This window comes from Mauremys mutica, chromosome 25 (assembly GCF_020497125.1).
Source record: "Mauremys mutica isolate MM-2020 ecotype Southern chromosome 25, ASM2049712v1, whole genome shotgun sequence".
Taxonomy (NCBI): domain Eukaryota; kingdom Metazoa; phylum Chordata; order Testudines; family Geoemydidae; genus Mauremys; species Mauremys mutica.
In genome coordinates, this window is record NC_059096.1 from 7,218,239 (window position 1) to 7,244,216 (window position 25,978).

A 25,978-nucleotide genomic window follows, 5' to 3' on the forward strand; every position below is an offset into this window, starting at 1 on the left:
TACACTGCTCCACACACATCCTACAGCTACAAACACCCGTACACACGTGCACACAGGTGCAGACATACACACATTCGCTCACAAAGTGCCCCCCCCATCTCATCCCAGCCCCCTCTGCCTTCCCTGCGGACAGAGCAGGGAGCTGCCTTCGGGAGGTCATGAATACTTAACCAGGCGTGTGTGTGTGTGTATGTGTATACACACACACACACGTACATGTACACACAGGCCCGCTCGAGCCTGCCAGGAGCGCAGAATCAGCTGCCGCTCAGCTGACTCCAGGAGGAGCGGGGGGGGGGGGACACAGAGACGCAGCTCATGAGAACGGGGAGCGAGCGGGAGGGGGACGGACGGCAGAAAAGACGACGCAGACGGGCACAGCGGAGCCCAAACTGGGCGCCAGGTGTGTGGTATGGGCCGGCCGGGCTGGGGCAGGGACCAGCCAGGCCGATCTCCCTGGCACAGACCAGGCCGAAGAGACGCTGGGAACGTTTGTGCCAGTGGCGGCGCCGTGTCGCGCCCGGGAGACGAAGGTGAGGTCACATCTGTTACTGGCCCTGCTGGAGGCCCAGCCCTTCGGCCCCGAGCAGTTGGTCCAGCGAGAGCGATTACCTCACCCGCCCGTGTCTGCCCACGGCAGAGCCCCGGAGAGGGGGAAGATGCCAGGAGCGGGGCGTACAAGAGAGGCAAACAGACTTGAGCCAAGGGTTTCCCCAGATGCTGAGGCCTCGGGACATTGATTTGGGCCGTGACTGGCAAAGTTCGCGAGGGAGACGGAGGCGGATTTCTTTGTAAGTTGCTTTGCTGTGAGCGCCAGGTGTGACGATGCGGTTCTGGCGGGACCCAACTGAGAGTGCCAATTCAGGACAAATCGCTTCAAACAGGGCAGCCACAGCCCTAGGCTGGGGTTTTTCCACCTCTAAGGCAAACCAAACCAGCCAGACAAAGAGGACTTCGGTTTCACCCCACTGGCTAACCACAAGTCACACGAGCCATTCCCTAAGGCACTCCAGTCTCCCAGTATCACCACCAGTCCCACTCGTCCTGGGGAGGAATGGTTATGAAAACCAACACCCCAATAAAAGAAAACAGTTCTCTCGATCCCAAAGAATCAAGCCCCAGACCTAGGTCAATATACATGTCAGATCTTACCCACAAATCACACTGTTGCCAATCCTTTAGAATCTAAAATCTAAAGGTTTATTCATAAAGGGAAAAGGTAGAGATGAGAGCTAGAATTGGTTAAATGGAATCAATTACATACAGTGATGGCAAAGTTCTTAGTTCAGGCTTGCAGCAGTGATGGAGCAAACTGCAGGTTCAAATCAAGTCTCTGGAACATCCCCCACTGGGATGGGTCAGTCAGTCCTTTGTTCAGAGCTTCAGTTTGTAGCAAAGTCCCTCCAGAGGTCAGAAGCAGGATTGAAGACAAGATGGAGATGAGGCATCAGCCTTATATAGGTTTTTTCTAGGTGTAAGAACCTCTTTGTCCTTACTGTGGAAAACTACAGCAAAATGGAGTCTGGAGTCACATGGGCACGTCCCTGCACTTTGCTGAGTCACAAGGTGTATCTGCCTTCTCTCCATGGGTCAATTGTGTAGCTGATGGTCCTTAATGGGCCATCACGCAGGCTAGGCAGAGCTGACACCAACTTGTTTGGGGTGTCACCCAGAAGCACAGCACAAATTTGAAATACAGACAGTCCAGAGCCAATACTCATAACTTCAACTACAAAATGACACCTACAGACAGACACCATAATCATAACTAGCAACCCATAACCTGCTCTTAGACACCTTATATGACCCCTTTTACATAAGATTTGGTGCCACTACAGGACCTTGGTTGCAACCATGTTCTATATGGTCCCAGACTATATCAATAACGTCACACCAGGCATCCCCTCGGAGGGCCTGGGAGCGAGGCAGAAATTAACACCTCTTTGCACACCAGACAGAAAGGGGCAGGGGGATCCCCATTCCCACAGCGGTGCCGGGCCCCGGCCTCCCCCTCGTCCCCTTTGCTGGAGCGGATCAGACCATCACAGCCAGCATCCCGCCTCCCGCAGCTGCCAACAGTGGCTGCTACAAAGGACGCCTGCCCCCGAAGCTGACTGCAGTCAGGGCCCCATGGCCTGGCTCCTAGAAGGGGCGAGTTGAAGATCAGTGGTCAGTGGCGCGACAGCCTTGTGCTTGGTGGTGACCCCTGGCCTCGCTGGAGAGAATCCCGGGGCGCACGCAGCCAAGCGCCGCCTCTTTCCCATCACGAGGGACGGCGGCCCAAGAGCGTCTGGATGCACTTTCCACGCGTCACGTTAGCAGCAAAGAACATTTCCCCGAATCCAGGGAGGCTGCCGGCCATGCCCAGCCCCCACCGCGCTGATGCTAGCGAGCTTTAAAGGCTGGAGATGGAAAATACCTAGCAGGCAGCGGGCTGAGTGCCAGGGCCGGCTGAGCCAGCCGCCGGCTCGAGGCGACCGTCGTGCGCGCCCCTCGCCGCCGTACGGACATGTCCCCTTGCACGCAGGGCTCCGCCTCGGTTCCCAGCCACCTGCTCCCGAGGCAGAAGGCTGGGGCGTGTTTCCCCGCCGTCCTGGATTCCCCAGGAAATGTGAAATGGATCACGAGTGTTGTGAAAACCAGAAAATCTCATTGTGGGGGGAAATCAGCCATTCTGCCCATTTCAAACTCCCCAGGCCAGAAGGGCCTATTAGGATCCTCCAGTCTGATGTCCTGTATCGCACAGGCCAGAGAACTGCCCCCAAATACCTCCTCACCCAAGGGAGAGCGACTGAGTGACCAGCCCCATGGGTGAGGGGAGCGCGCCCCTTCTTTGGCAGGGGAGGCTGGATTCTAGATTATTAGACGGCACAAAAGACGTTTTCAAAAGAGCCTACAGCCGGATTTTCAAGAGCTCAGCATGTGCATGTGGGGCAAGGAGCTCCACTCCCATTTGGGCTCCTAAAGAAGGGGCTTTGGCTAAAAAAAAACCCATGAAGGGCAGTATGACCTAGTGGGTAGGGCATGGCGCACCTGATTTGACTCCTGGCTCTGCCACTGAACTGCTGTGTGGCCTTGGGCAAGTCACTCCGACTCTGTGCCTGTCCCAGCCTTTGGCTGTCGTATCTGGTTAGACTGCCAGCTCTCTGGGGGCGGAGAGGGCTCTTAGGAGGTGTTCGTACTGCCCTGGGCCCAGTGGGGCTGGGGCTTGGCTGACACCTTGAAAATCTTCCCCTGTCCAATTTCAACTCCCTGCACCAAAGCCTGGGGGCGCTAGAGAGGCGCAAAGAAATGGACCCGAGAACGCTTGTTAACCTGGGCAAAACAAGGTGTTTCGGTCTCAGAAATGGCGGAATGGGGTTTGCTGAAACCCCCTCCCCCCCCCCCCCCCCGCACACACACACCTTCTCCAAATTCAATTTGAGGCAGGGGGAAATTTTCAGCCCAACCAGTTCAAGTCTGGCAAAGTTCTGAGCCAGTGAAAACAGGGACGTCTAATGAGGCATTTCGGACAACCTGAATTATAGGCAGAGCCGGTAGCGATGCCGCCAGTAGCCACCCAACTCGCAGGGACAGTGCTCGCCACACATCACAATACACAACACCCCCCCCTATGCTGCAAAGATGGTCCTACAGCAACCACCAACTCCTGTGCTCTATGGGTCTCCTCTGTCATGCACCATTTCCCCATCACGTCAGTGACTGCAGCCCCGTATTTACTTCCAGGAACTAAGGCAAACTTTTGCACGCCCCCAGCTCATTCACCGGCCGAGCCCCGTCCCCAGAGCTAGACGCTTCCAGCGGAAGCCTCTGGGTAAAGAGGAAAAGTGGAATGAGAAACAGGCAACGCCTGACGCCTTTGTGTACCTAGTGTGTGTACCCGAGCATGCGGGCACGTGCGTGTGGCCATTTGGGACAGGTGCAGGGGGGCGGGTCTGTGCCACCACGTCTGCGCACCAATATCGGCACAAGTACATGCGCATTGCATGGACCCACGTATCCTTGTGGGTTCTCGTGCCTACGCGTACGCACAGAATCTCCGTCGTCGGAGGGGTGTGAGAACGGGTTCGAGCCGGCGGTTCTCAAACGGGGGGCTGGGACCCCAAAGTGGGTCGCAAGCCCATTTGAATGGGGCCGCTAGGGTTGGCTTAGACTTGCTGGGGCTCGGGGCCGAAGCCGGAGGGATTGAGCCCTGGGTGGCGGCGCTCAGGTTACAGGCCCCCGGGCTGCGGCCGAGGCCCTTGGGCTTTGGCACCGTCCCCCCTCCTGGAGCCGTGTAGTAATTTTTGTTGTCAGAAGGGGCTCGCGGTGCCATGACGTTTGAGACCCCCTGGGTTAGACAACGGTCTGGCGGGGACTGGACTTAGATAACCATCTTCTTTAAGCAGTGGCCGCATCCCTGCCCACGCGGTACACGGTCACCCCGCCCCCGGCGGTAACGAGGGTGTAACTCACCGCGCTGTCAGTCGTTGTCTTTGCTACGCACCGCTCATCCCAGCTCGTTCATTATAAACAGGGCACGCCAGGCGGGTGCCAGGCCGAACGGGAAAACCAGAGCTGGGCCTTGGGGGCACTCGCCCCTTTGGTTGCCAGCCACTTCCTCCGCCGGCTCCGTGGTTAGTATTATTTTTTTTTAGGGTGACATTTTTTCTCCAGCCGCAGACGGGAACCACTCCCAGCATCGGCAGATGGCACATGGTCTTTCAACTCCAGCCCCCTGGGAGTCGAGGCAGTGGCCTTTGCAGTATGGCACGGCTCAGGCTCCTGCGAACCATACGCACACGTGTGTGAGGGTAGACACGCACGTGCACGTGAACCTGCCCGGATGCTTCTGGCCGTCAGCCAATGAAAGAGGCAGACGCACACGCGGAGGGAGAGATTCAGACAAAGCCCTGCCCATACTGGCTTTGGGTGGCACCGGGTCAGCTACCACAGCACAAACCCATGGAAGACGGGGTCGCGCTAGCATGCCCAACTGGGACCAGCTGCCCCAGAGCCAGCCGTGCTTTGCACAACCGTCGTGCTTTGCACAACTGCTTACGCCAGGAGGTCCACACGTGCAAACCCCAAGAGACACAAACATGTGATGGGCCTGATCCTTCCTTCCTTCTGTGCACCAAACCCGCTTGAGAGGCTTCAGCTGCCGAAGGATGCAGGGGCAGGCCCCGAAGGGCAGATCTGTGACCCCCACAGAAGGCGGATGGGAAATCGAGGCAAAGCAGGAGCCTGCACAAAGTTCTGCCGCCTGCTGGAGTGGGCGCGGCAGCAGCTGGCCACCGAGGGACCAGAGGGATGAGAGAGAAAGGAAAGCGGAGGGCAGACAAGAGGGAGTAGCAGGAGTGTGTGCGTTGGGGGGGGTTTATCCCTAGGAGGCGGAACGAGCAAGGCCCCGTGCAGGGGGCTCGAGCAGGATGCAGGGTCCCTGCAGGGTCCCAGCAGCCGCAGGGGGCACGGGGTGGAGGGAAGTGGGGAGAGGTGCCTCTGGGGAGGCGGAGCCCCACGTGTACTTGCCGGGGGCCTCGCACTAGGGCCACTTGCTCCCGACTCCCAGGAAGGCACCGTCTGACCTAGGCGTGTGCGGGAGAGGCAGCGTCCATGCTGGGCCCTGATTCCCCCGCGTCGGGCGCCCGGGAGCCAGAGGGATGGGCGGCCGGGCGGCAGGTGCTGATTCAGCAGGTACTGCCCTCCCCCCCGAGGGCAGCGGCAGGAGCCCCCACCAGGGATGTATCCAGCCTAGGGCTGGAGGCTGGAGTCGAGGGGCCAGAAGCCTAGGCCAGCTGTCCCAGTCCATCTCCCAGGGCCCCTCTGGGCCAGGGAGCCCCATAGATGAGAGGGGCGGGCGAACAGATCACGGCTTTCAGGGGCGGGAGGGGATTCATTCCCAGACCCTCCCCGGGCTTCTGCTCTTGCTGTGCTCCCCATCTTCCCTCCCCCCAGCCAGGTCCTAGCTCCCAAATCCCCCTCCCCCACCCCTATGTCCTGGCTCCCCAAAACTAGCTTCCCCCATCCCCGGCCCCTAGCTCCAATCTCCCACCTCCCTGTCCCCATCCACACCCGAGCTCACCGGCCCCCAGCTGCCAGGCCCTAACACCCCTGCCAACCTCCCTCCCTCCCACCAGCCCTCCCCTCCCCAAGCCCCACATTCCCCCCAGCCTGAGTCCGTGCTGTCCCTGCTCCGCTCTGCAGGCCGTCAGCGCCGGGGAAAGTCTCCCTTGGCTGGCGACGCCGGGGGCGAGCTTGCGGGGGCTGAGAGAGACCGGGGGTGGGGGCGGGAAGAGGGTGGAGATCGTGCAGCGGACTTACCGAAAACCTCGTCGGCGTCTCGGCGTTTGGAGGACGACATGGCAGGGCAGGTCTGTGGAGAGAAGAGGGGAGGTAGGGTCAGAGCGCTGGACATCCAAAGCCAAGCGGCTGGCACGGGTATCTCTGGGCCCCGGGGTCTCCAAGCACCCACCGGAGAGCACCCCCCATCCGTCTGGAGTGCGAGAGAGCTCTGGGGAGGGCCAGTGGGGGCCGTCTGAGCCTGGCCCTGGCTGGAGTCTCCCCAGCGATGGTGTCTCAGCTGCCTGACCCTGTGTTACAGAGGGGAACGGGGCAGCCGGTCAGGGTCACGTCGTCCAGCCCGGCCTGAGCTCTTACACGGGGTGGAGCCGGACGTGCCCGGCGCACGGAGCTGCAGCCGTGGGACCCGTAGGATCCCCACGGAAGCACCCTGGAGATAGCCAGGCTCCGGAGCTGGACCAAGCCGCTGGATCCTGGGGGCAGTGTGTGGGGGAGGGTGGCAGAGGGACCAAGTGGTATAGCAAGATCCCCCATATCATCACACCCCACTTCTCTCCCTCCCTTTCCCCCAGCCCTGCTGCCCCCTTCTCCCTCACCCCACAACCCCATCGCGCCACAAAGGGAACCAGGACGGATGATGCAATAGAAGACATGGACGGTGATTGATCGCCTGCTATTGTCCATCCATTTAAAGAGACAGGAGGCCTGATTCTCCTCTCCCTTCCCCACCATACAACTCCCTCAGGTTAGCGAGAGGAGACACCGGCCCATGGCTGGTATTTTCCTGACGGGTGGGGTGAAGGACGTATTTAAGGGACGTGGTGGAAAGGTCAGTCACTCAGGGGGTTTAGAGCTGGATCAGGCTGATAAGAGGAAATACGTTTTCCATACAGCCCCCAATTGGCCTGTGGAACTCAGGGCCACAATGTTTCACTGAGGCCCAAGAGCTGAGCAGGACTCAAAAGAGGCTTGGCATTTCTGTGGAGAACAAGAGTATCCTGGGTTCTAACAGAAATAATGTAAAAAGCTAAGATTCTGGGGAGGGGTAGAAACCCTCAGGCTTCAGGGCCTGCCAACTATTAGGGGGTCAGGAGGTAACTTTTCACAGGGGCAGATTATCCCATAACTGCTTTCAGCTTCCTCTGGAGCAGCTGGGGCCAGCCACTCTTGGAGCAATGATACCAGATGGGATGGTCTGATCTAGCGTTCCAGTTCCCCTCTCCCTGTGACAATGGCAATGTTCTCCCCAAATCCTTTGATCTTACCCAGCCCTTTCCCTCCAAAGATCTCAAAGCACTTTGAAAACAATGAATTCAGCCCCACAGCACCCAGGGGCGGGAAGGGTCCGTGTGACCCCCAGTTTTGCAGACAGGGAAGCCGCTGGCCTGAAATGACTGGCTCACAGCTGGGCAGAGAACCCAGGAGTCCTGACTCCCAGTCCTCTTTGCAGAGAACCGTCCTGCCTGGGCAGCGAAAGCTGCCCTAAATATAAACCACAGCGCTAATACCGCTGGGCCTGATCCTGCCAGCTTTACTCTGCCAACACTCCCCGTGACTGCAGAATCAGGCCCCGGGGCTCAGCGATTCGGTGTGAATTTCCGCTGGGGCAGAGCGAGGAGTGGGCCCCGATGGGGAGGCGTTGGGTGACTGTCTCCCCCGCCGCCCTCCCATCAGCGCCGGGCAGAGGGCAGCGCGTGGCTCTCACGCGGGAGAGGCTGGCAGCATCTCTGCCTGGCGCAGTCCCCGTCGGCGCCATCTCACTTTTGGCCATGGATTTGTTTGCTTTCTCTCCGCCGGGTTTTGCCCACGCTTTCCAAACAGCCGCGGTTCCCTCTCCCGCCGTAAAAGCTGCCACTTGCCAAGCGTGAGGGGCACGGGGCAGGGACTGGAGATGGGAGACCTTTTCTGCCTCCCCCACATGCAGGCAGACTGGCGAGGGGGCACACGGGGTACCGACGTGGGGAGCCACCAAGGCCTTGGGGCCAGCATGCAGGAGGGAGCAAGGAGTGTCCCCAAAAGGGGTGTAGGAGAGGGTATATTCCCCCACCTCCCTGGGGGCTCCCCAGGTACCCCCACTGCTCCCCTTGGAGCGGTGGGCTCCCCCTGCCCCAGGCAGACCTCCCATTGAACCAGACTGGGGAGGTTTGCTTTTGCTCAGAGCGGCCGTGATGTTAGGGTTAGGGTTAGTGCTGGCTCGACGACCCTGAACCGGGAAAGCAGAGGGACAGCGTCACTGGGGAAAAGGCCATTTAGCCAGTGGGCAGGTTTATCTTCCCCAGCCTAGGAATAGGACACTATGGGACCGGCCCCCAGCCGATCCCAGTCAGGAATACACCAGCCCCGGGCTGGAGTCGCCTCTCGCTCGCATGAGGGTGAATGAGGAGCAAGGCAGCACCTCACACCCTGTGGTCGCCAAGGCCTTTACAAAGCTCTTGGGTGCCTCTGCCAGGGGATCAGCAGCAACATCCCCGTTTTTCTGCGTGGGAAACTGAGGCATGGGCCAGCTCTCTTTAGACTGTAAGATCTTTAGGGCCGGGAGTGTTTAGTGGGCGCATGCACCAGGCCTCGCCTGACAAAGTGCGTCACGCGCCCGTGTCCGCTAGAGGATAGCAGCCTGCTACTGCTGACTGCTACGGTGCTGCTCCCTTAGCTCAAGGGGCAGGGGGGTTGGGCGGACAGTCAAGGGTTCAAATCCGGGCCGGGGCGAGGGTTACTGCCACTGCTGTCTCCGCTCCCGCGATAGAGCCTTTAGCTGGGTTAGCCCCTGCGTCCCTTTCCCTGCGGTTCGTGCTGGAGCGTTCCCTGGAGGCCCCAAAGCAGCCTTATGGGTGGTGGAACCAAGCAGTAGGCGAGAGAGCTGCTTTCATGCCTGCAAATATCTCCCAAAGGCCACCCCCCCAGCAGCTTGGTAACCTGCCTCCCTCTCCTCCTCCAGCACTCGGCTCCTGCTGGCCCCTGGCCCACACCACGATTCTGTTCCTGCCTCTGAACTGCAGCGTGGTCTCGGGCAAGCTGCTTTGCCTCTCTGTGCCTCAGTTTCCCCTCCCCACTCTTTGGCTAATGAAGTGTAACAACACGGGCCCGGACTGTCTCTCACTGTGCCCAGCATGAGGTTTCAGTCTCCGCTGGACCCTCTGGAGGGGAATGCCAATAATAACGCCAAGCATCAGCTAGAGCCAGGGACTGTCAAGTGGCCAAATTTTGCCTGGGAGCAGCTCTGTTGATTTCAGCGGGGTTGCATGGAGTTCAGGGCCGCCCAGAGGATTCAGGGAGCCTGGGGCAAAGCAATTTCGGGGGCCCCCTTCCATAAGAAAAAGTTGCAATACTATAGAATACTATATTCTCGTGGGGGCCCCTGCAGGGCCCGGGGCAAATTGCCCCACTTGTCCCCCCACAAGGTGGCCCTGATGGAGTTACACCAGGCCGGAAGTTAGCCCTGGTACTGCTACAAGTTCCCAAGGCAGCTGCCCCGTGCCTGGAAGGACATGACAAAGGAGACGCCTCTGTGCTGTTAATCCTAGAGTGGAGGACAAGGGGATAATCAGCATCGAGGGAGACAATGGTCTTTATGGGAGAGACACCTGCCTGCTAGGAAACTGACAGGCACCCACCAAATCCTCCCCTACAGGCCTCCAGCTGCTCCCCCTGCCGTCGGCCGGGCTATATGTGAACCCCTGGTGACCCCGAGGTGAAAGGTCGCTTAGGGCATGTCTGCACTGCAATTAAATACCCACAGCTGGGCCTGGCCCATGTCAGCTGACTCGGGCTGTGGGACATTCCGGTTCGGGCTGGAGCCCGGGCCCTGGGACCATGCGACGGGGGAAGAGTCCCAGAGCGCAAGCTGACCCGGGCCAGGCACGGGGCTCGAATCAGGGACTGATCCTCCGAGCCAGCCAGTCCCACTGCCCCGCTGGCGGGAAATGCATGGACCAGACCGTCCTTGGGTTGGGACTTCAACTGCCATGGAGCGAACGTTCACAGACGAGTTACCCGCCTTGCACAGGCTCAGGCTGTCACAGGGCAGGAAGCACCCGGCCGCAGGGAGGTTTGTCTGCCCCAGGAGGATGCTACTCTTAAGGGTCTCTCTGGATCAGCAAACCTGCAGTCCCAAATGGGCGCGGCAGGGATGTTACACTGAACCTTCAACGTGTCTCTAGTGGTGGGAGCCGGGGACTGGGAGCCCGGACTCCGGGGCGATCCCAGCTCATGCGGGCTGCTGGTTAGGGCAGGGGGCTGGGAGTCGGGACTCCTGAATTTCATTCCTGCCTCTGCCCCCAGTTCACTGTGTGATGCTGCACACTGGGTCTCGCTCATTTCCCCATCTGTTTGATGCAGCGGCTTTCAGCCTTTTTTCATTTGCAGACCCCTAACAAAGCCTGAGCGGAGGTACAGATCCCGTTGTAAATCTGTGTGGACCACAGGTTGCAAACCACTATTCTATAGGAACAACCACCTTTTGCAGACCCATTAGAAATAATCTGCAGATCCCCAGGGGTCCGCAGACCACAGGTTGAAAACCACGGGTTTAATGGATATAATTAGTCTTGGAAGGATTCGATTTTTATCGGTAAATGTCAATTTCACCGCGGACACGCCCAATATTTCTGTTGCTAATAATCAGCGTGTACAGCTAGGGAAAGCAGGGGAAACGCGGCTTGAGAACGGATTCGCGTTTCATTTACCCATATTTACTTCGGACATTTCGATGTGGGATGCCAACCGTGTGTGGAGGGATGGTTAGAGAGCTTTAACTTTTTGAATCTCAACATTAAATCATCATCGTCTGAACCACCCCCCCTCAATTTCCCATAACTGAATATTTAAATTAATAAAAATTAAAAATGCATTAAAAAAATCGATATCCATCAAATGATTTAAAAAAAAAAGATTGAATTGTGCAAAGCCCAGGTATAAGATCTCCCCTCCCAGGGGCAGGGGTTAGGAGATATAATGCTGTCATATTTATAAAGGATGTCAAATTCCTCTAAGCCGGAACAAGTGGCCAATTCTTTTATCTGATGAAAGGGCCTCTGGGTAATATCTGGGACCTCCAGGGGCAAGACTGATCAGGCTCACAGATCTGGCTGCACCACAAGGAACCCAAACAAGATGGGGGGAGAATTAAACACCCCCAACTCCCTAGACATGTGAGGTTCAATTCATTGTTGCCCATTGCCCCAGCGAGGGTGGTACCAAGGGGCTCTGAGGGAGAAGGGAGAGACCCAGACCCCATGAGTGTAGGGGTGAGCCAGGGGGTGAGCGGGCAGAAGTGGGATTCCGGGGCCGTTCCAGGTGGGTGGAAGCGTGGCCAGGGTTGACCTGTGCTCCCGTGATTCGACAGCCCTGAAAAGCCCCTAGGAGCTCTCTGGAGCAGGGACAGAAGTTAGGCCCAGGTCTGTGCAGGCCTGAGTGTAGGGCAGGGCCAAATTCCTTCCCCTCTGTCCCTGCCCCGCTGCAGGCTCCTTGGCGTTATCAGAAGGGAAGCGTCTAATGCCCCGTGGGGTCTGCGTTGCTCCCATCACCATTACCAGGAGGCCCGCCAATGGGAGAAGCGACCTTTCGATGCCTATGGATTTTCAGTCCCCAGGAAGAGCAGTCGGGAGGCAGAAAGAGACAGAAAATTACAGCCCAGTGGCTCGTACGTCTGCTTTGGCAGCGATTCATATCGATCTCGGGCAGCTCCCTTAGTGTCAAAGTGGTTCGCAAATGGAGCCGCTTCATCCGCCACTGAAATGCAGCCACCTCTGGGGTGGGGGCGTGGCCGTTGTTTTAAACAGCAGCACGGCTAGGCCTGCCCAGCCGTTTAAGATGAGAAGTGAAGAATACCAGATCCATCGGAAAGCTGCAGTGCACATGTAAGGGAGCGGGATGCTGCTTGCCCAAGGATTTCACCAGGACCCTGGGGCTAGCCTCCTTGAGTGCCATGGAAATCCCAGGGGATCTCTAATGCCACAGAGAGCCTCAGGACCCTGGTTTTGTGTCAATACCTCCAGCAGCAGTGACCAGAACCCCCAGCGGGGCGTTGGGGTCAGTACAGACTTGGGGGTGGGGGAGAGCGTCCCCTGCTGAATCGCCACTACCTGCAGCACCTGGGGTCTCTTTCATCCGGCTAACTGCTTCCCAGAACCCATCTCTGAGAGGCCATTGTCCCTCCCTTCCAGAGACGCTTCCATGATGGTTCTGCAAACTAATCACCCAACACACACTCACATCTAGGAGAGCCTCCTTCCAGCCATACGAACACCAGGGTGTTGGAGACGCACCCATCCCTCCCCCCCCCCGCCCCCCCGGTCGGTTCTGAGACAGAGGCCAGAGCATTAGCCAGGGCCCCCTCCAGGGGCAATGGGGCAATTTCAGTTCAAGCGGAGAGGGGGAGGGTGCACATGTGGGGTGGGGGAGGAGAGGTCTGGCCATTTTAACCCTGGATCCAACGCCTCAGAAGGGCAGAAACATCGAAACCAACGTGGGCCTAGTGCTCCGGCCTAATGAGGAAAGAAAAGGCCCGTGGAAAGGAAGTGTGTGCGTGTCGGGGGGAGGGGGAAGACGGAGAGAGATGGAGGTGGGAGTCTGGAGGAAGAAAGAGGGGCGAGGAGAAGAGAGGGAAGAAATCGGGGTCTACGGAGGAGAGCAGGGTGGCAGGAAAGAACGACGGTAAAGGAGGAGATGGCGAGCGAGCGAGAAGGGACGCGCGGAGCAGCCAGGGAATGGAGGCCGGAATGGAGGCAGGGTGGAGGTAGCGAGTCCCAGGGATGAAACCGACCAAGGTGAGAGGGTGGGACCCTGCCCCGGGCGGGCGCAGCAGGAACCAGGCCAAAGGCCCAACTCTCCCAACCCAGCCCAGGAGGCAGCCGATCCCACTGAAGCCAGCCAGGCCTGTGGGGCTGCAGACCCCCTGGCACAGCCCCATCCAGGGAAGGCCACTGCTTCAGCCAGCTCGCTATGGGGCAGGCTCCCCCCACCATGGAGAAACGCAGCCCCACCGGACTCCAGAGCCGAGAGGCTCAAAGCTGAACCGCAGCCTGGATTTTCAACCCGCGTTACCTTTCCAGAAGCCCGGGCCAGGAAGGGTTAAAGTGAAATCCCAGGCGACTGCTGAGCGCTGGCTCAGAAGAGAGGAGCCGGGGTGGGTTTTTTGTTATTATGGTTATTAATTTATTGATTGAAAACAGGAGGGAGGGGGAGGGCGGCTTATTAATGTTTAAAGTGTTGCTAGCCTCATGCTGGGAGGGGGATTTTAATAACCCGGGGGGGTTCAAACCCGGGGGGTGGGTTGGACTCTACCAAGCACAGCTAACTGCATGTGCATTTCTCGCTCTAACCAACCCCCCCTCCGTCTTTCAGATACGTTTATAAACACCCCACGTTGAAGCCACTTTCCACCATCATCAAACCCCCCCTCCCCGCCCCCCATCGTTCCGTTTCCACCCCGAGCGGACCGACAGGAAAACACCAAATACGCCGCTCTCCTCCCCTGGTTGCATCAAAACAGGCGTGGGGGGGGGGGAGCAGGGGGCACTGTTTGGATCGGGACTGCAGCCTTACAAGCCGCTGCGATCCACGCAGCCTCGACGCAGGCAGGGCTGGAAATAAATAAACAAACAAGGAGCCCCCCCTCCTCCTCTCCAACCCCCCCCCCCCAAAACCCACCCAGCCGGCAGCCAAACGAGCAGCAGAGCCGAAGGAAGCGCAGCCCTGAAACTGACACGAGATGCTGATGGCCAGGCTGAAATTGACCCACACTCACCGAGGGGTCCCTGGCATCCTTAGCAGCGTCCGATTGCGTCCATGCTGGGATCCAGAGGCGGCTCTTGTGGCTCTCCCCTCTCCTCCCCCCCTTCCCCTTTCTCCCCCCCCCCCCTTATTTGGCTCCAACAAGCTTTCAAAAATTCAAGGAGGGAGCGGAGAGGATGAAGGAGGCAGCGGGAGCATCCTGAGAGGTCTGCAAGGGGGGAGCTGCTGCAGAGAGAAATTTCATACTGACCTCTGGATTCTCCAGGCTGGGATGGTCCCAGGGACTGGAGGGAGGGGAGGGGGAGGGGAAGGGGGGAGGGAAGGCAAAGGGGGGGGGGGATTCACAGGAACCCGGAAGCAGCTCGGGCAGCCTGCCTTGGAGTCAGGGAAGGAGGATGCAGCCTTGGCCGTGTCTCCCAGCTGCTGGCTGGGCTGGGCGGGCTGCTGATGTGGTGATGCAGTGCTGAAGTGGCACCATGTAGCCATTCCCTGGGGCTGGGAGCTCCAGGAAGATGGGGAGGGGGGGGAAGCAGAGGCGAAGAGAGAGGCAGAGAATGAGCAATCACAGGCTCACAGAGGTTTAAAGAGCAGAGCTTCCCAGAGAGCCTTGCAGCCTGCAGCCCCCAGCTCGACCCCTTTATTGTCAGCACGGAAACAAAGCCCGATTCTCAGAGGTGCTGCCCACCCACGGCTGCCACCAGGGGCAAGGGGAGACCTGAGGCTCAGCACCTGTGAAGAAATCAGGCTGATTCAGTGTGGGCTTGAGTGACTGGCTTTCTGCACCTGAGTTTGAGCATTCTGGCCTCGAGACAGTTGCAGCACCCAGCTCTGAAATGCAGCCACCTCTGGGCTGGAGCACAGAAGCCAGTGTTCTGCAGCACTGGATGGCGGCGACTCTTTTGTTTGCTTGTTCTTAAATCCATTGGGGGGACATCCTTGAGCCCACAAAAAGGAAACTCGGTGGGATCTTTACTGCCCAGGCGGAGCAGAGAAGGGCAGAGAAGGGCCTTAGGGTCTCATCTGGAACAGAGCCCAAATAATCTGCCCACTACTCCAGTATACTCGTGTGGTTCCACCTGAGGCCTTATTCTCCGGGGCTGCCAACCCAGTGTGTTCCCTGGATCACAAACCATTCGCATGGTTTTGAAAGGCAGGTCGGGGGGGGGGTCCCTAGATGGAGCAACACGGGTTGGGGGAGCGGATGGGTGGTGTCATTCTGGGCATGGGCACTGGCAGCAGAAAAAGGCACTGGTTGGCGTGGCAAAAGGGTGCGGCGGGTGAGGTGATGATCTGGGACCTGTGAGACCTGGGTGCTAATCCTGACTCTGCTTTGTCAATTGGCTGCTCCGTGCCTCAGTTTCCCCTCTGGCTGCCTCGTCTGGAAGCTCCTCGGGGCAGGGAGCGTCTCTCTCGTTAAGCGTTTGCCAAGCACTTAGCACTGGGCACAGGATAGAAATAACCTCCGAGACCTGGACCCTGCCGGGACACCCCCAGATCTCCATTGACGTAACCGGCCCTCGGAGGGGGATGACCCCCCGCCGCCCCCTCTGCGTGGGGAGGAAGGGGAGAGGCGGATGACGCTCTCCTGGGAGCTGGACTGGAGGGTGGTGCTGAACGGACAGCTCCCAGGAGCCTGGCTTGGGACGGGGAAGGAGGCTCCTGCCTGGGAGAGCTTGGGATGGGGGCGAGAACCTGGGGGGAGAAAACCGGCTCCGTCCCAGGACAGACGGACTCAGCTGGAAGCCGTCGGGTCTGGGGCGATTTTATTAACCACAGGAGGCTACTGGGGCCACGAACAAAGCCAAGGCTGAGGCTGGGACAGCTCCGCTCCTTGTCCCCTTCTTCACTTGGATGCAGAAGAGTCTGTTTAGGGTTAGGGGCAAGAGAGGCCCAGAGCCGGCCCCATCCCGGGCGGAGAGAGGCCCAGAGCCGGCCCCATCCTGGGGGGGAGAGAGACCCAGAGCCAGCCCCATCCTGGGGGGGAGACAGGCCCAGAGCCGGCCCCATCCCGGGGGGGAGAGAAGCCCAGAGCCGGCCCCATCCCGGGGGGAGAGAGGCCCAGAGCCGGCCCCATCCCGGGAGGAGAGAGGCCCAGAGCCGGCCCCATCCCGGGGGGGAGAGAGACCCAGAGCCGGCCCCATCCCGGGGGGGAGAGAGGCCCAGAGCCGGCCCCATCCCGGGGGGGAGAGAGGCCCAGAGCTGGCCCCATCCTTGGGGGGAGAGAGGCCCAGAGCCGGCCCCATCCTGGGGGGAGAGAGACCCAGAGCCGGCCCCATCCTGGGGGGAGAGAGGCCCAGAGCCGGCCCCATCCCGGGGCGGGAGACAGGCCCAGAGCCGGCCCCATCCCGGGGGGGAGACAGGCCCAGAGCCGGCCCCATCCAGTGGCGGGGAGAGAGGCCCAGAGCCGGCCCCATCCCGGGGGGGAGAGAGACCCAGAGCCGGCCCCATCCCGGGGGGGAGAGAAGCCCAGAGCCGGCCCCATCCAGTGGCGGGGAGAGAGGCCCAGAGCCGGCCCCATCCCGGGGGGGAGACAGGCCCAGAGCCGGCCCCATCCCGTGGGGAGAGAGGCCCAGAGCCAGCCCCATCCCGGGGGGAGAGAGACCCAGAGCCAGCCCCATCCCGGGGGGAGAGAGACCCAGAGCCGGCCCCATCCCGGGGGGGAGAGAGGCCCAGAGCCGGCCCCATCCAGTGGCGGGGAGAAAGACCCAGAGCCGGCCCCATCCCGGGGGGGAGAGAGGCCCAGAGCCGGCCCCATCCCGGGGGGGAGAGAGGCCCAGAGCCGGCCCCATCCCGGGGGGAGAGAGACCCAGAGCCGGCCCCATCCCGGGGGGGAGAGAAGCCCAGAGCCGGCCCCAACCAGTGGCAGGGAGAGAAGCCCAGAGCCGGCCCCATCCCGGGGGGGAGAGAGGCCCAGAGCCGGCCCCATCCCGGGGGGGGAGAGAGGCCCAGAGCCGGCCCCATCCCGGGGGGAGAGAGACCCAGAGCCGGCCCCATCCCGGGGGGGAGAGAGGCCCAGAGCCGGCCCCATCCCGGGGGGAGAGAGACCCAGAGCCGGCCCCATCCCGGGGGGGAGAGAGGCCCAGAGCCGGCCCCATCCAGTGGCGGGGAGAGAGGCCCAGAGCCGGCCCCATCCTGGAGGGAGAGGGACCCAGAGCCGGCCCCATCCCAGGGGGGAGACAGGCCCAGAGCCAGCCCCAACCAGTGGCGGGGGAGAGAGGCCCAGAGCCAGCCCCATCCCGGGGGGAGAGAGGCCCAGAGTCAGACCCATCCTGGGGCAGAGAGACCCAGAGCCGGCCCCATCCCGGGGGGGAGAGAGGCCCAGAGCCGGCCCCATCCCGGGGGGGAGAGAGGCCCAGAGCCGGCCCCATCCAGTGGCGGGGAGAGAGGCCCAGAGCCGGCCCCATCCTGGAGGGAGAGGGACCCAGAGCCGGCCCCATCCCAGGGGGGAGAGAGACCCAGAGCCAGCCCCAACCAGTGGCGGGGGAGAGAGGCCCAGAGCCAGCCCCATCCCGGGGGGAGAGAGGCCCAGAGTCAGACCCATCCTGGGGCAGAGAGACCCAGAGCCAGTCACATCCTGGGGGGAGAGAGGCCTAGAAAACAGGGATTTTCAATTCACGTTTCATTGAGTCAAGAGGGGGTTTTAGGAGGGGCTGGTGGTTGCATTCAGGAAGGTGGGTCCCTGCCTGGGGCACCAGGGGCCATCAGCACAGAGACACCAGTGGCTGGAAGGTGTGGCTGGGGTGAGACAGGTGAGGCTGGGGTCATATAGCTGAGGCTGGGGTGAGACAGGTGAGGCTGGAGCGAGACAGGTGAGGCTGGAGCGAGACAGGTGAGCCTGGAGCGATACAGGCGAGGCTGGGGTGATACAGGTGCAGCTGGAGTGAGACAGGGGAGGCTGAGGTGATACAGGGGAGGCTGGGGTGAGACAGGGGAGGCTGAGGTGATACAGGGGAGGCTGGGGTGAGACAGGGGAGGCTGGGGCGAGACAGGTGAGGCTGGAGTGATACAGGGGAGGCTGGGGTGATACAGGGGAGGCTGGGGTGAGACAGGGGAGGCTGGGGCGAGACAGGTGAGGCTGGAGCGATACAGGCGAGGCTGGGGTGAGACAGGGGAGGCTGGGGCGAGACAGGTGCGGCTGGGGACACTGGCTGAGCAGCGGGGAAGCGTTGGGGGGGTCAGTGCTGATGAGGGTGGGGCAGATGGTGGCAAGAATCGGACGCCCCAAGGGATGGGGAGTCGGGGAGGGGTCCTGGGACTCGGGCAGAGATGGGCCCCTCCTGGAGCGAGCGATGACGAGGCCGCCCCATCCTAGCGGGGGCAGAACGGATTCGAGCCAAGGCCCCGGGACCCGAGCTGAGCTCTTGCCAGCTTCCCCCAGGGCCTGCAAGTGGCCCCTTTGCACTGTGCTGCTGGGCTAGAAAATGAGACAGAAGCTTCTTCCCCCGGCGCCACCCTGACCCCCGTCTCTGCCCCTCCCTGGGGCACCAGATTCCCGGGCTGCCATCCCGATAGCAGCAGCACCAGCAGCAGCACTGCCTGGATTAGCAACATGTTGGTGCACGTCCCAGGCGCCGTGTGTGTTTTAATCCAAATACACAGTCACACACAATCTCTCTCTCTCGCACACACACACACACACACACACACACACACACACACACACACACACACACACACACACACACACAGAGCTTCCTGGCTCCAGCAGGCACAGCAAGGAGGCTGCCAGCCTGGGGGAGGACTGGAGACAGCCCGGGCACGGTCTGGTGCCTTCGCAAACCCGACTGCGGAAAGTAGGGCAGTGGGAGGCAGCAGTCCCCGTGCCAGCCACTCTCACTCCCGGTGCCCATGTCAGACAGCCGGGCATAGCAGTCAGGAGAGTTCGCTTCCAGCTCATCTTACTGGGGGGTTGCGATGTGGCAGAGATGGTTAGAAACAAAGCTCAGGTTGGCACCCATGTCGCTTCTGAGATGGAGATCGCCGCAGCAGCCAGGACATCCCACTACCCCCACCCTCACCCCAGGCATGTTCAATTGAAAGGGACAGGACCTGCCCAGATACTACGGTGAGGGGCACTTTGAAAAGACATTATAACTATAGCCAGGTGGAAAACTAGTTTCTGCATGAGAATTGTTGACATATTTTCCCATTCCAGACGGGGATGAAAAATCAAAATCTCGGAAGTTTTTCAAGAACAGAAAATAAAATAAAATAAAATTAAAAAATGGGATCAGATCAACTGAAGGATATTTTTTTTACCTTAAATCAATGTATCTTTCTAAATGAAAAATGGGTTTGAACTGAAAACCAAACTCTTTTTGCCCCCAAAACTTTTTAAAATGTCTTTTTTTCGAAATGAGTCCAAACCGAGCCTTTCCCACGAATAGTTTCAGCTCTGACGAACGGACATTTTCTGATGAAAAAAATATTTTGTTGAAGAAGTCCTGACCTGCTTTAATGATAATTGAATCTTCATTTTATTCTGCACGGGCCTTCCTCAACAGCAGCTTGGCTCCTAGGACAGGCTGCAGGCTCCCGAGATAAGGAACAAAAATGCGACAGGAAATAAATAGGTGATGCAATAAAAATGCAATGGAAAAATAACTCATCAAGAGCTCAGGTAATCTTAGAAGCCAGCAGAGGAGACCCAGCAGACCAGCTCTTCCTTCTCCCGCTACTTATTATTATGATCTGTTTCACTATAGAGCTTAGGAACCCAGTTCTGGAACGGGCCCTCTTTGTGTCAGGTGCTGTACGAACACAGAACAAAAAGCCAGTCCCTGCCCCATCTATAATAATAAATAATGGACATGTCTCCTCCCTGCTGCTTAGCCACCATGCAGCCTGGGTGGGGCGACAGCAGGGCTACGGTGCTGGTTTCCCACCCATGGAAGTGTCCCAAAGATCGTAACTGACCACGTTTCCATCAGCCCTACAGGGATGGGAGCTTCCTAACTACCCCGATCTCTGGTGGTGCTCAGCCTAGCATGAGCAGTCTCCTTCTCAACAGCCCCCCATCCTCATACCAATCGTCCGGCTTGAACATCAGAAGACCCACTTGTGGCAGGTGGCTGGCTTGAGATTCTGGCGAGTGTGTGTGTGTGCGTGTGTGTGTGTGTTCCGGTCGCACACATGCTCAGGCTCACTTGCACACACAGAGGCCCGTAGCTCACTCCCACACAGGCGCTCACCCACTCGCTCGCACACCAAGCACACTCACGGAGTCATGCCCGCAGAAACACGCTGGTCCGTCGCACGGCCAGAATTCGTCGCACCGGTGCGTTTTCTCTCCCTTTTTGTGATCCATTTAGTTACAGCAGCTTCGGAAGAGGGGGGCTGGGACAATGTGTACAGTGAGGGGGGGGGGAGCTGAGAGCCATTGAACCCAACTGTGAACCTTGTATATGATGGAACCCACTGCCAGCCAGGGGGTGTTGCCGCATCCCCAGCACCCCTAGTTCCAGCATCTATGCTTCAGAACGAGCCTCCGGTGAAGATCTAGCGATGTCACCTGGCCCTCCCTGCGGTGCCACAAAGAACAACGGCTCCAGAAGACGCCCTGTGGTGCCAGGCACTGCTCTGCCAACCGCCATGTTGAGAAAGACGCAGAAGAGCCGCACGTGGCATTGCTGGGGCAGCGACGCCCAGGCAGGCAGGAGGCAGCGTGACATAGCGGGCGGAGCAGGGGGCTCTCAACCTTCCCAGACTGCTGGGCCCCTGGCAGGGGTCTGATTGGTCCTGCGCACCCCTGAGTTTCACCTCACTTAAAAACGACTTGCAAAATCAGACCTAAAAATACACCAGTGTCAAAGCCCCAGGCGGATACTGAACAATTGCTGACTTTCTCACTTGCACCATGTGATTATCCGATAAATCCACCGGCACATAACGATCGTCCTTCCATTTCAGTGCAGAGTCTAGAGAGCCGTATAAACAAGTCATTGTCTGTACACAATTGTAGTTGGGACTGACTTCGCTAGTGCTTTCCATGTAGCCTGTTGTAAAACTGAGCTGATGTACCCCCTGGAACACCCCTGAGTACCCCCAGGGGTACACGTACCCCTGGTTGAGAACCACTTGGGTGGAGCACTGAACTGTGACTCAGGTGAGCTGGGTTCTCTTCCACAGAGCTATAGGATAACCCTGGGCCAGTCACTTTCTCCTCTTCATGCCTTAGTTTCCCCTCCCACCTATTGTCTGTTTTGATTGCAAGCGCCCCAGGGCAGGGATTCGTCCCTAGCTCTCGGGGCTGCTGTAATACAAAGAACCTGGTGGATGAGGTTAAACACCCGAGGGTCTGAACTGAGACCCCTCACATTCAACTCAGCTAGGGCCTCATGCAGGACATGAACACAGGTCCCTGCGGGCAAGAGGCAAACCCAGAGCTTATGCTTCTTTCTGTGCAACTCAGAGAGTTATTCTGCTTCGCTAATGCCGGTGCTGCGTGCTTCCTTCTAACAGTGCCCGGTTAACCTCTTCACCCCAAATTCTTTCACTGCTGCATGCAAAAAGCACCCCACCTCGGAAGAGTTTTCAGCCCAGCCCAGCCGGCTCCCAGCAGCGCCCTGTTAACTTCCCCCGACACCGTCCCCCCCGGCAGATCTAACACCTCACAGCACCACGTATGGATAGTCTAGAGAATCCTTAGTCCTGCCCTGAGCGCAGGGGACTGGACTAGCTGAACTCTCGAGGTCCCATCCAGTCTTACCTGCAGCCCGGCTCCTGGACTCAGCTCTCAGCCCGCCTGGGCTCCCTGCGGCCTGGCTCCTGGACTCAGCTCTCAGCCCGCCTGGGCTCCCTGCGGCCTGGCTCCTGGACTCGGTTCTCAGCCCGCCTGGGCTCCCTGCGGCCTGGCTCCTGGACTCGGTTCTCAGCCCGTCTGGGCTCCCTGCAGCCTGGCTCCTGGACTCGGTTCTCAGCCCGTCTGGGCTCCCTGCAGCCCGGCTCCTGGACTCGGTTCTCAGCCCGTCTGGGCTCCCTGCAGCCTGGCTCCTGGACTCGGTTCTCAGCCCGTCTGGGCTCCCTGCGGCCCGGCTCCTGGACTCGGTTCTCAGCCCGTCGGGGCTCCCTGCGGCCTGGCTCCTGGACTCGGTTCTCAGCCCACCTGGGCTCCCTGCGGCCCGGCTCCTGGACTCGGTTCTCAGCCCGTCTGGGCTCCCTGCGGCCCGGCTCCTGGACTCGGTTCTCAGCCCGTCTGGGCTCCCTGCGGCCCGGCTCCTGGACTCGGTTCTCTGCCCGTCTGGGCTCCCTGCGGCCCGGCTCCTGGACTCGGTTCTCTGCCCGTCTGGGCTCCCTGCGGCCTGGCTCCTGGACTCGGTTCTCAGCCCGCCTGGGCTCCCCGCAGCCCGGCTCCTGGACTCGGTTCTCAGCCCGTCTGGGCTCCCTGCGGCCCGGCTCCTGGACTCGGTTCTCAGCCCGTCTGGGCTCCCTGCGGCCCGGCTCCTGGACTCAGTTCTCAGCCCGTCTGGGCTCCCTGCGGCCTGGCTCCTGGACTCAGTTCTCAGCCCGTCTGGGCTCCCTGCGGCCCGGCTCCTGGACTCGGTTCTCAGCCCGTCTGGGCTCCCTGCGGCCTGGCTCCTGGACTCAGTTCTCAGCCCGTCTGGGCTCCCTGCGGCCTGGCTCCTGGACTCGGTTCTCAGCCCGTCTGGGCTCCCTGCGGCCTGGCTCCTGGACTCGGTTCTCAGCCTGTCGGGGCTCCCTGCGGCCTGGCTCCTGGACTCAGTTCTCAGCCCGTCTGGGCTCCCTGCGGCCTGGCTCCTGGACTCGGTTCTCAGCCCGTCTGGGCTCCCTGCGGCCTGGCTCCTGGACTCGGTTCTCAGCCTGTCGGGGCTCCCTGCGGCCTGGCTCCTGGACTCGGTTCTCAGCCCGTCTGGGCTCCCTGCGGCCTGGCTCCTGGACTCGGTTCTCAGCCCGTCGGGGCTCCCTGCGGCCTGGCTCCTGGACTCAGTTCTCAGCCCGACTGGGCTCCCCGCAGCCTGGCTCCTGGACTCAGTTCTCAGCCCGTCTGGGCTCCCTGCGGCCTGGCTCCTGGACTCAGTTCTCAGCCCATCCAGGAGTGCCTCCCCTGGCCCCATCAGTCCTGGTCCCTCAGCTGGGAGGCAGCTAATTCTGGCACCCGCCTGGCTGATTCACTAGGGCTGGTTGGCCCAAGCCCCCTGGGCCCGTCAAGGGGCAGGCTGCCGTTCCACACACGTATGTACACACCTGTGCACATGCCCACATGCAGGTATGCACACACGCCCGCCCAAACACAGACCCGGGTGCATCCCTCCCTGCCCCAACACACACACACGGCCCCCACCCCGGAAGATCTCCCGTACACCTGTGTTACCAGGCTCCACAAACACAGTGTTAGGTCAGTAACAAACAAGACTAACTAATGACCAGCAAAGAAGGCATTAAAAAGAAAAGCGAAAGATCAGAGCAAACCAGCATCAATTTACCCCGCCCCCCCCCCACGCACACACACTCGTGGGGTCCCCAGGGAGCTGGAGGAATGAGCAGCACAAACGCTTTGAGATCCAGCTCCCAAAGGCAGAGGCAAGGAACCACGGGGGGGCCAGCAGCGGTTTGGACGCAGCAGGGCACTAGAAGGGAAGCGTGAACCTGGCAGGCAGGGAGCTCGGGATAAACCAGTCAAGGCCCCTCTCTCTCCTGCCCCATATCCTTGTAGACCCTGCAGGCCTGTCCCCCCTCCCCACCCCCGCAGCATTCTCCCTAGGAACACAGGCATGGCTGGACTGGATCACGCCACCGGCCCATGCCTGCTACGAGTCGGTCTGACATTACCCAGCACCGGCTGCTCCCGAGGAAGGAGCAAGAACCCAGCAGTTGGTAGTTATAGGCTCCGTCCAAGGGGAAATATCCATCTGGCCCTCACCAGGGAGAGGTTGGTTCATGCCCGTAGGAATCCATCCTCCCGTTCCCAGCCACGTTCCACCCTCTCTGGGGCGCATCTGCAGGGCAGCCGATGTTAACGGGTGGATTCTGGCTAGAATCATCTAAGGCAGCGTTTCTCAAGGACCGGTCCGTGAACCGGCGCCACTCCCTGAGATCTCCCTGGCACAGTTTAGGAAGGCAGCAAGCCAGTCCCTGCTGTCAAAAAGGTTGAGAGACATTGAGCTAAGAGGTTTTCGAGAAGGGCTATTTTGGGGAGGTGTCTCTGGGATTTCTGATCTGCTGCACTGCTGGAGAATGAACCACGCACCTGGTTTTCGAGAGCTTAAAGCCAATCACAAATCCTGCTGAGGAGTGCCCGGGCCTTCTCTCCCTTCTCACCGTCCCCTGGGATGATTTGTTATACAACCCTTTGAATCTCCGTTCAGTTTCATTGGGGGGCGGAGGAGAAATAGGAGGTTATTTGTCATGCTGTCCTTAATCCGATACTGTCCAGCCCAGAACATGCACCGCCATGAACCTGGGCTGATCATGACACGGATCCGGGGACTTGTGTGGCTGGAGGAGCATCAACTATAGAATTTAAACATCCAGGAGCAGCTCAGAGTGACAAACACCAGAGTTACGAACTGACTGGTCAACCACACACCTCATTTGGAACCAGAAGTATGAAACCAGGGAGCGGCAGAGAGAAAAAAAACAACCCCCAAACCCCCCGTAAACGTAAACTACTAAAAAAAACCCAAAGCAGCATCTTCTGAACAGTCAAGTTTCAGAGCTGTATTAAGTCAATGTTCAGTTGCAAACTTTTGAAAGAAGAAACCGAAGAGTTATGAACATTTCAGAGTTACGAAGAACCTCCATTCCCGAGGTGTTAGTAAATCTGAGGTTCTGCAGACACGGCAGGAATATAGACCTCTGACTGTACACTCCCCCGGACACTGTGAACATAAGAACTGAGGCCCAGGGGTGTCCATCCAGCCCAGTGTCCTGTCTTCCGACAGTGGCCAGTGCCAGGTGCCGCAGAGGGAATGAACGGAACAGGCCATCACCAAGTGATCCATCCCCTGTCGCTCATTCCCAGCTTCTGGCAAACCGAGGGGCACCATCCCTCCCATCCCGGCTAATAGCTACCCCTGACCAATCTGATCCCCATCCACACTCATCCTGCTCAAGCCGCCATGCAGAACGCTGCCCTGGTAGATTCTCCCTCATCCGGCCCCCAAAATAAACCCACTATGTTCGCACCTCCGACCACACAACGTGGGGCCTTTCCAGCCCCAGGCGGCTGAACGCCGCTCCTCACGCCAGCCCCAGGGGGTGCTGGGGAGCAGACACAAGTCCCCCCCCTTGATCCCACCCACACCCCGTGCCCGATGAGATCAGCCACTTGAATAACGGAGCCGCAGGGACAACGAGGGCCTGTATTTGATACGATCCGATGCGAGGACATTGCAATACAAAACCAGAAACAATCCATCCATCCATATATATATATATATTATATACATACACATTGATACGTGTGTAAGGAGATTAAATAAAAATTTAAGACAATTTCCCATCGGTCTGTCATCCCGCCCGATGTCCCTGCGTCCTTGGCCCACGCCGCCTTCCCGGTTTTTAATCCGTCCGTTTCACAGGCAGCCCGTTGCGCTGCGCAAATCCCGCGAGGGGTTCGCCGGCGGGTCTATTCTGCATTGAGCTGCCCATCCAGTGTGCTCCCAACTCCACGGCCCGGTCAGGGATCTGGCTCCCGACGCCCCCACATCCAGTCACTGTCGGAGACTCGGCCTTGTGGGGCGTCGGCAAGCACGAGGGCCGGTTTACGCCCGGAAGGGCCCCCAGGGCGAGGGGTTGGATGGACCCTGTTGATCCTTCTTAGCGTGGGGGTGAGGCGTTAATAACCCTCCCCCCACTCCTGGCAATCTCCAGCTTGCAAAGGAAAACAATTGTCCCGGCCAGGTATAAATACTGCGATTGGTTGGGGTTTTTTATTTACAATTTTTAAAAGCGATCGTTTGGTTTTGAAAACGTATTTATTTTCCTTTGTTCTTGTTATCGCTTT

The 25,978-nt window shown here is 59.5% G+C and overlaps 1 protein-coding gene across 1 annotated transcript in view; it reads right to left on the reverse strand.

The window, feature by feature from the left end:
• Positions 1-25,978, reverse strand: part of PPP1R9B (protein phosphatase 1 regulatory subunit 9B) — an 83,903-nt gene that overhangs the window by 11,655 nt on the left and 46,270 nt on the right. The window contains exons 12-15 of the mRNA XM_044999939.1: positions 21,722-23,104; positions 20,863-20,930; positions 6,640-6,873; positions 6,304-6,355 (exon numbers count right to left, since the gene is read on the reverse strand). Of these exons, the coding sequence (XP_044855874.1) occupies positions 6,304-6,355; positions 6,640-6,873; positions 20,863-20,930; positions 21,722-23,104 (1,737 nt within the window). The remainder of the gene's footprint in view (positions 1-6,303; positions 6,356-6,639; positions 6,874-20,862; positions 20,931-21,721; positions 23,105-25,978) is intronic.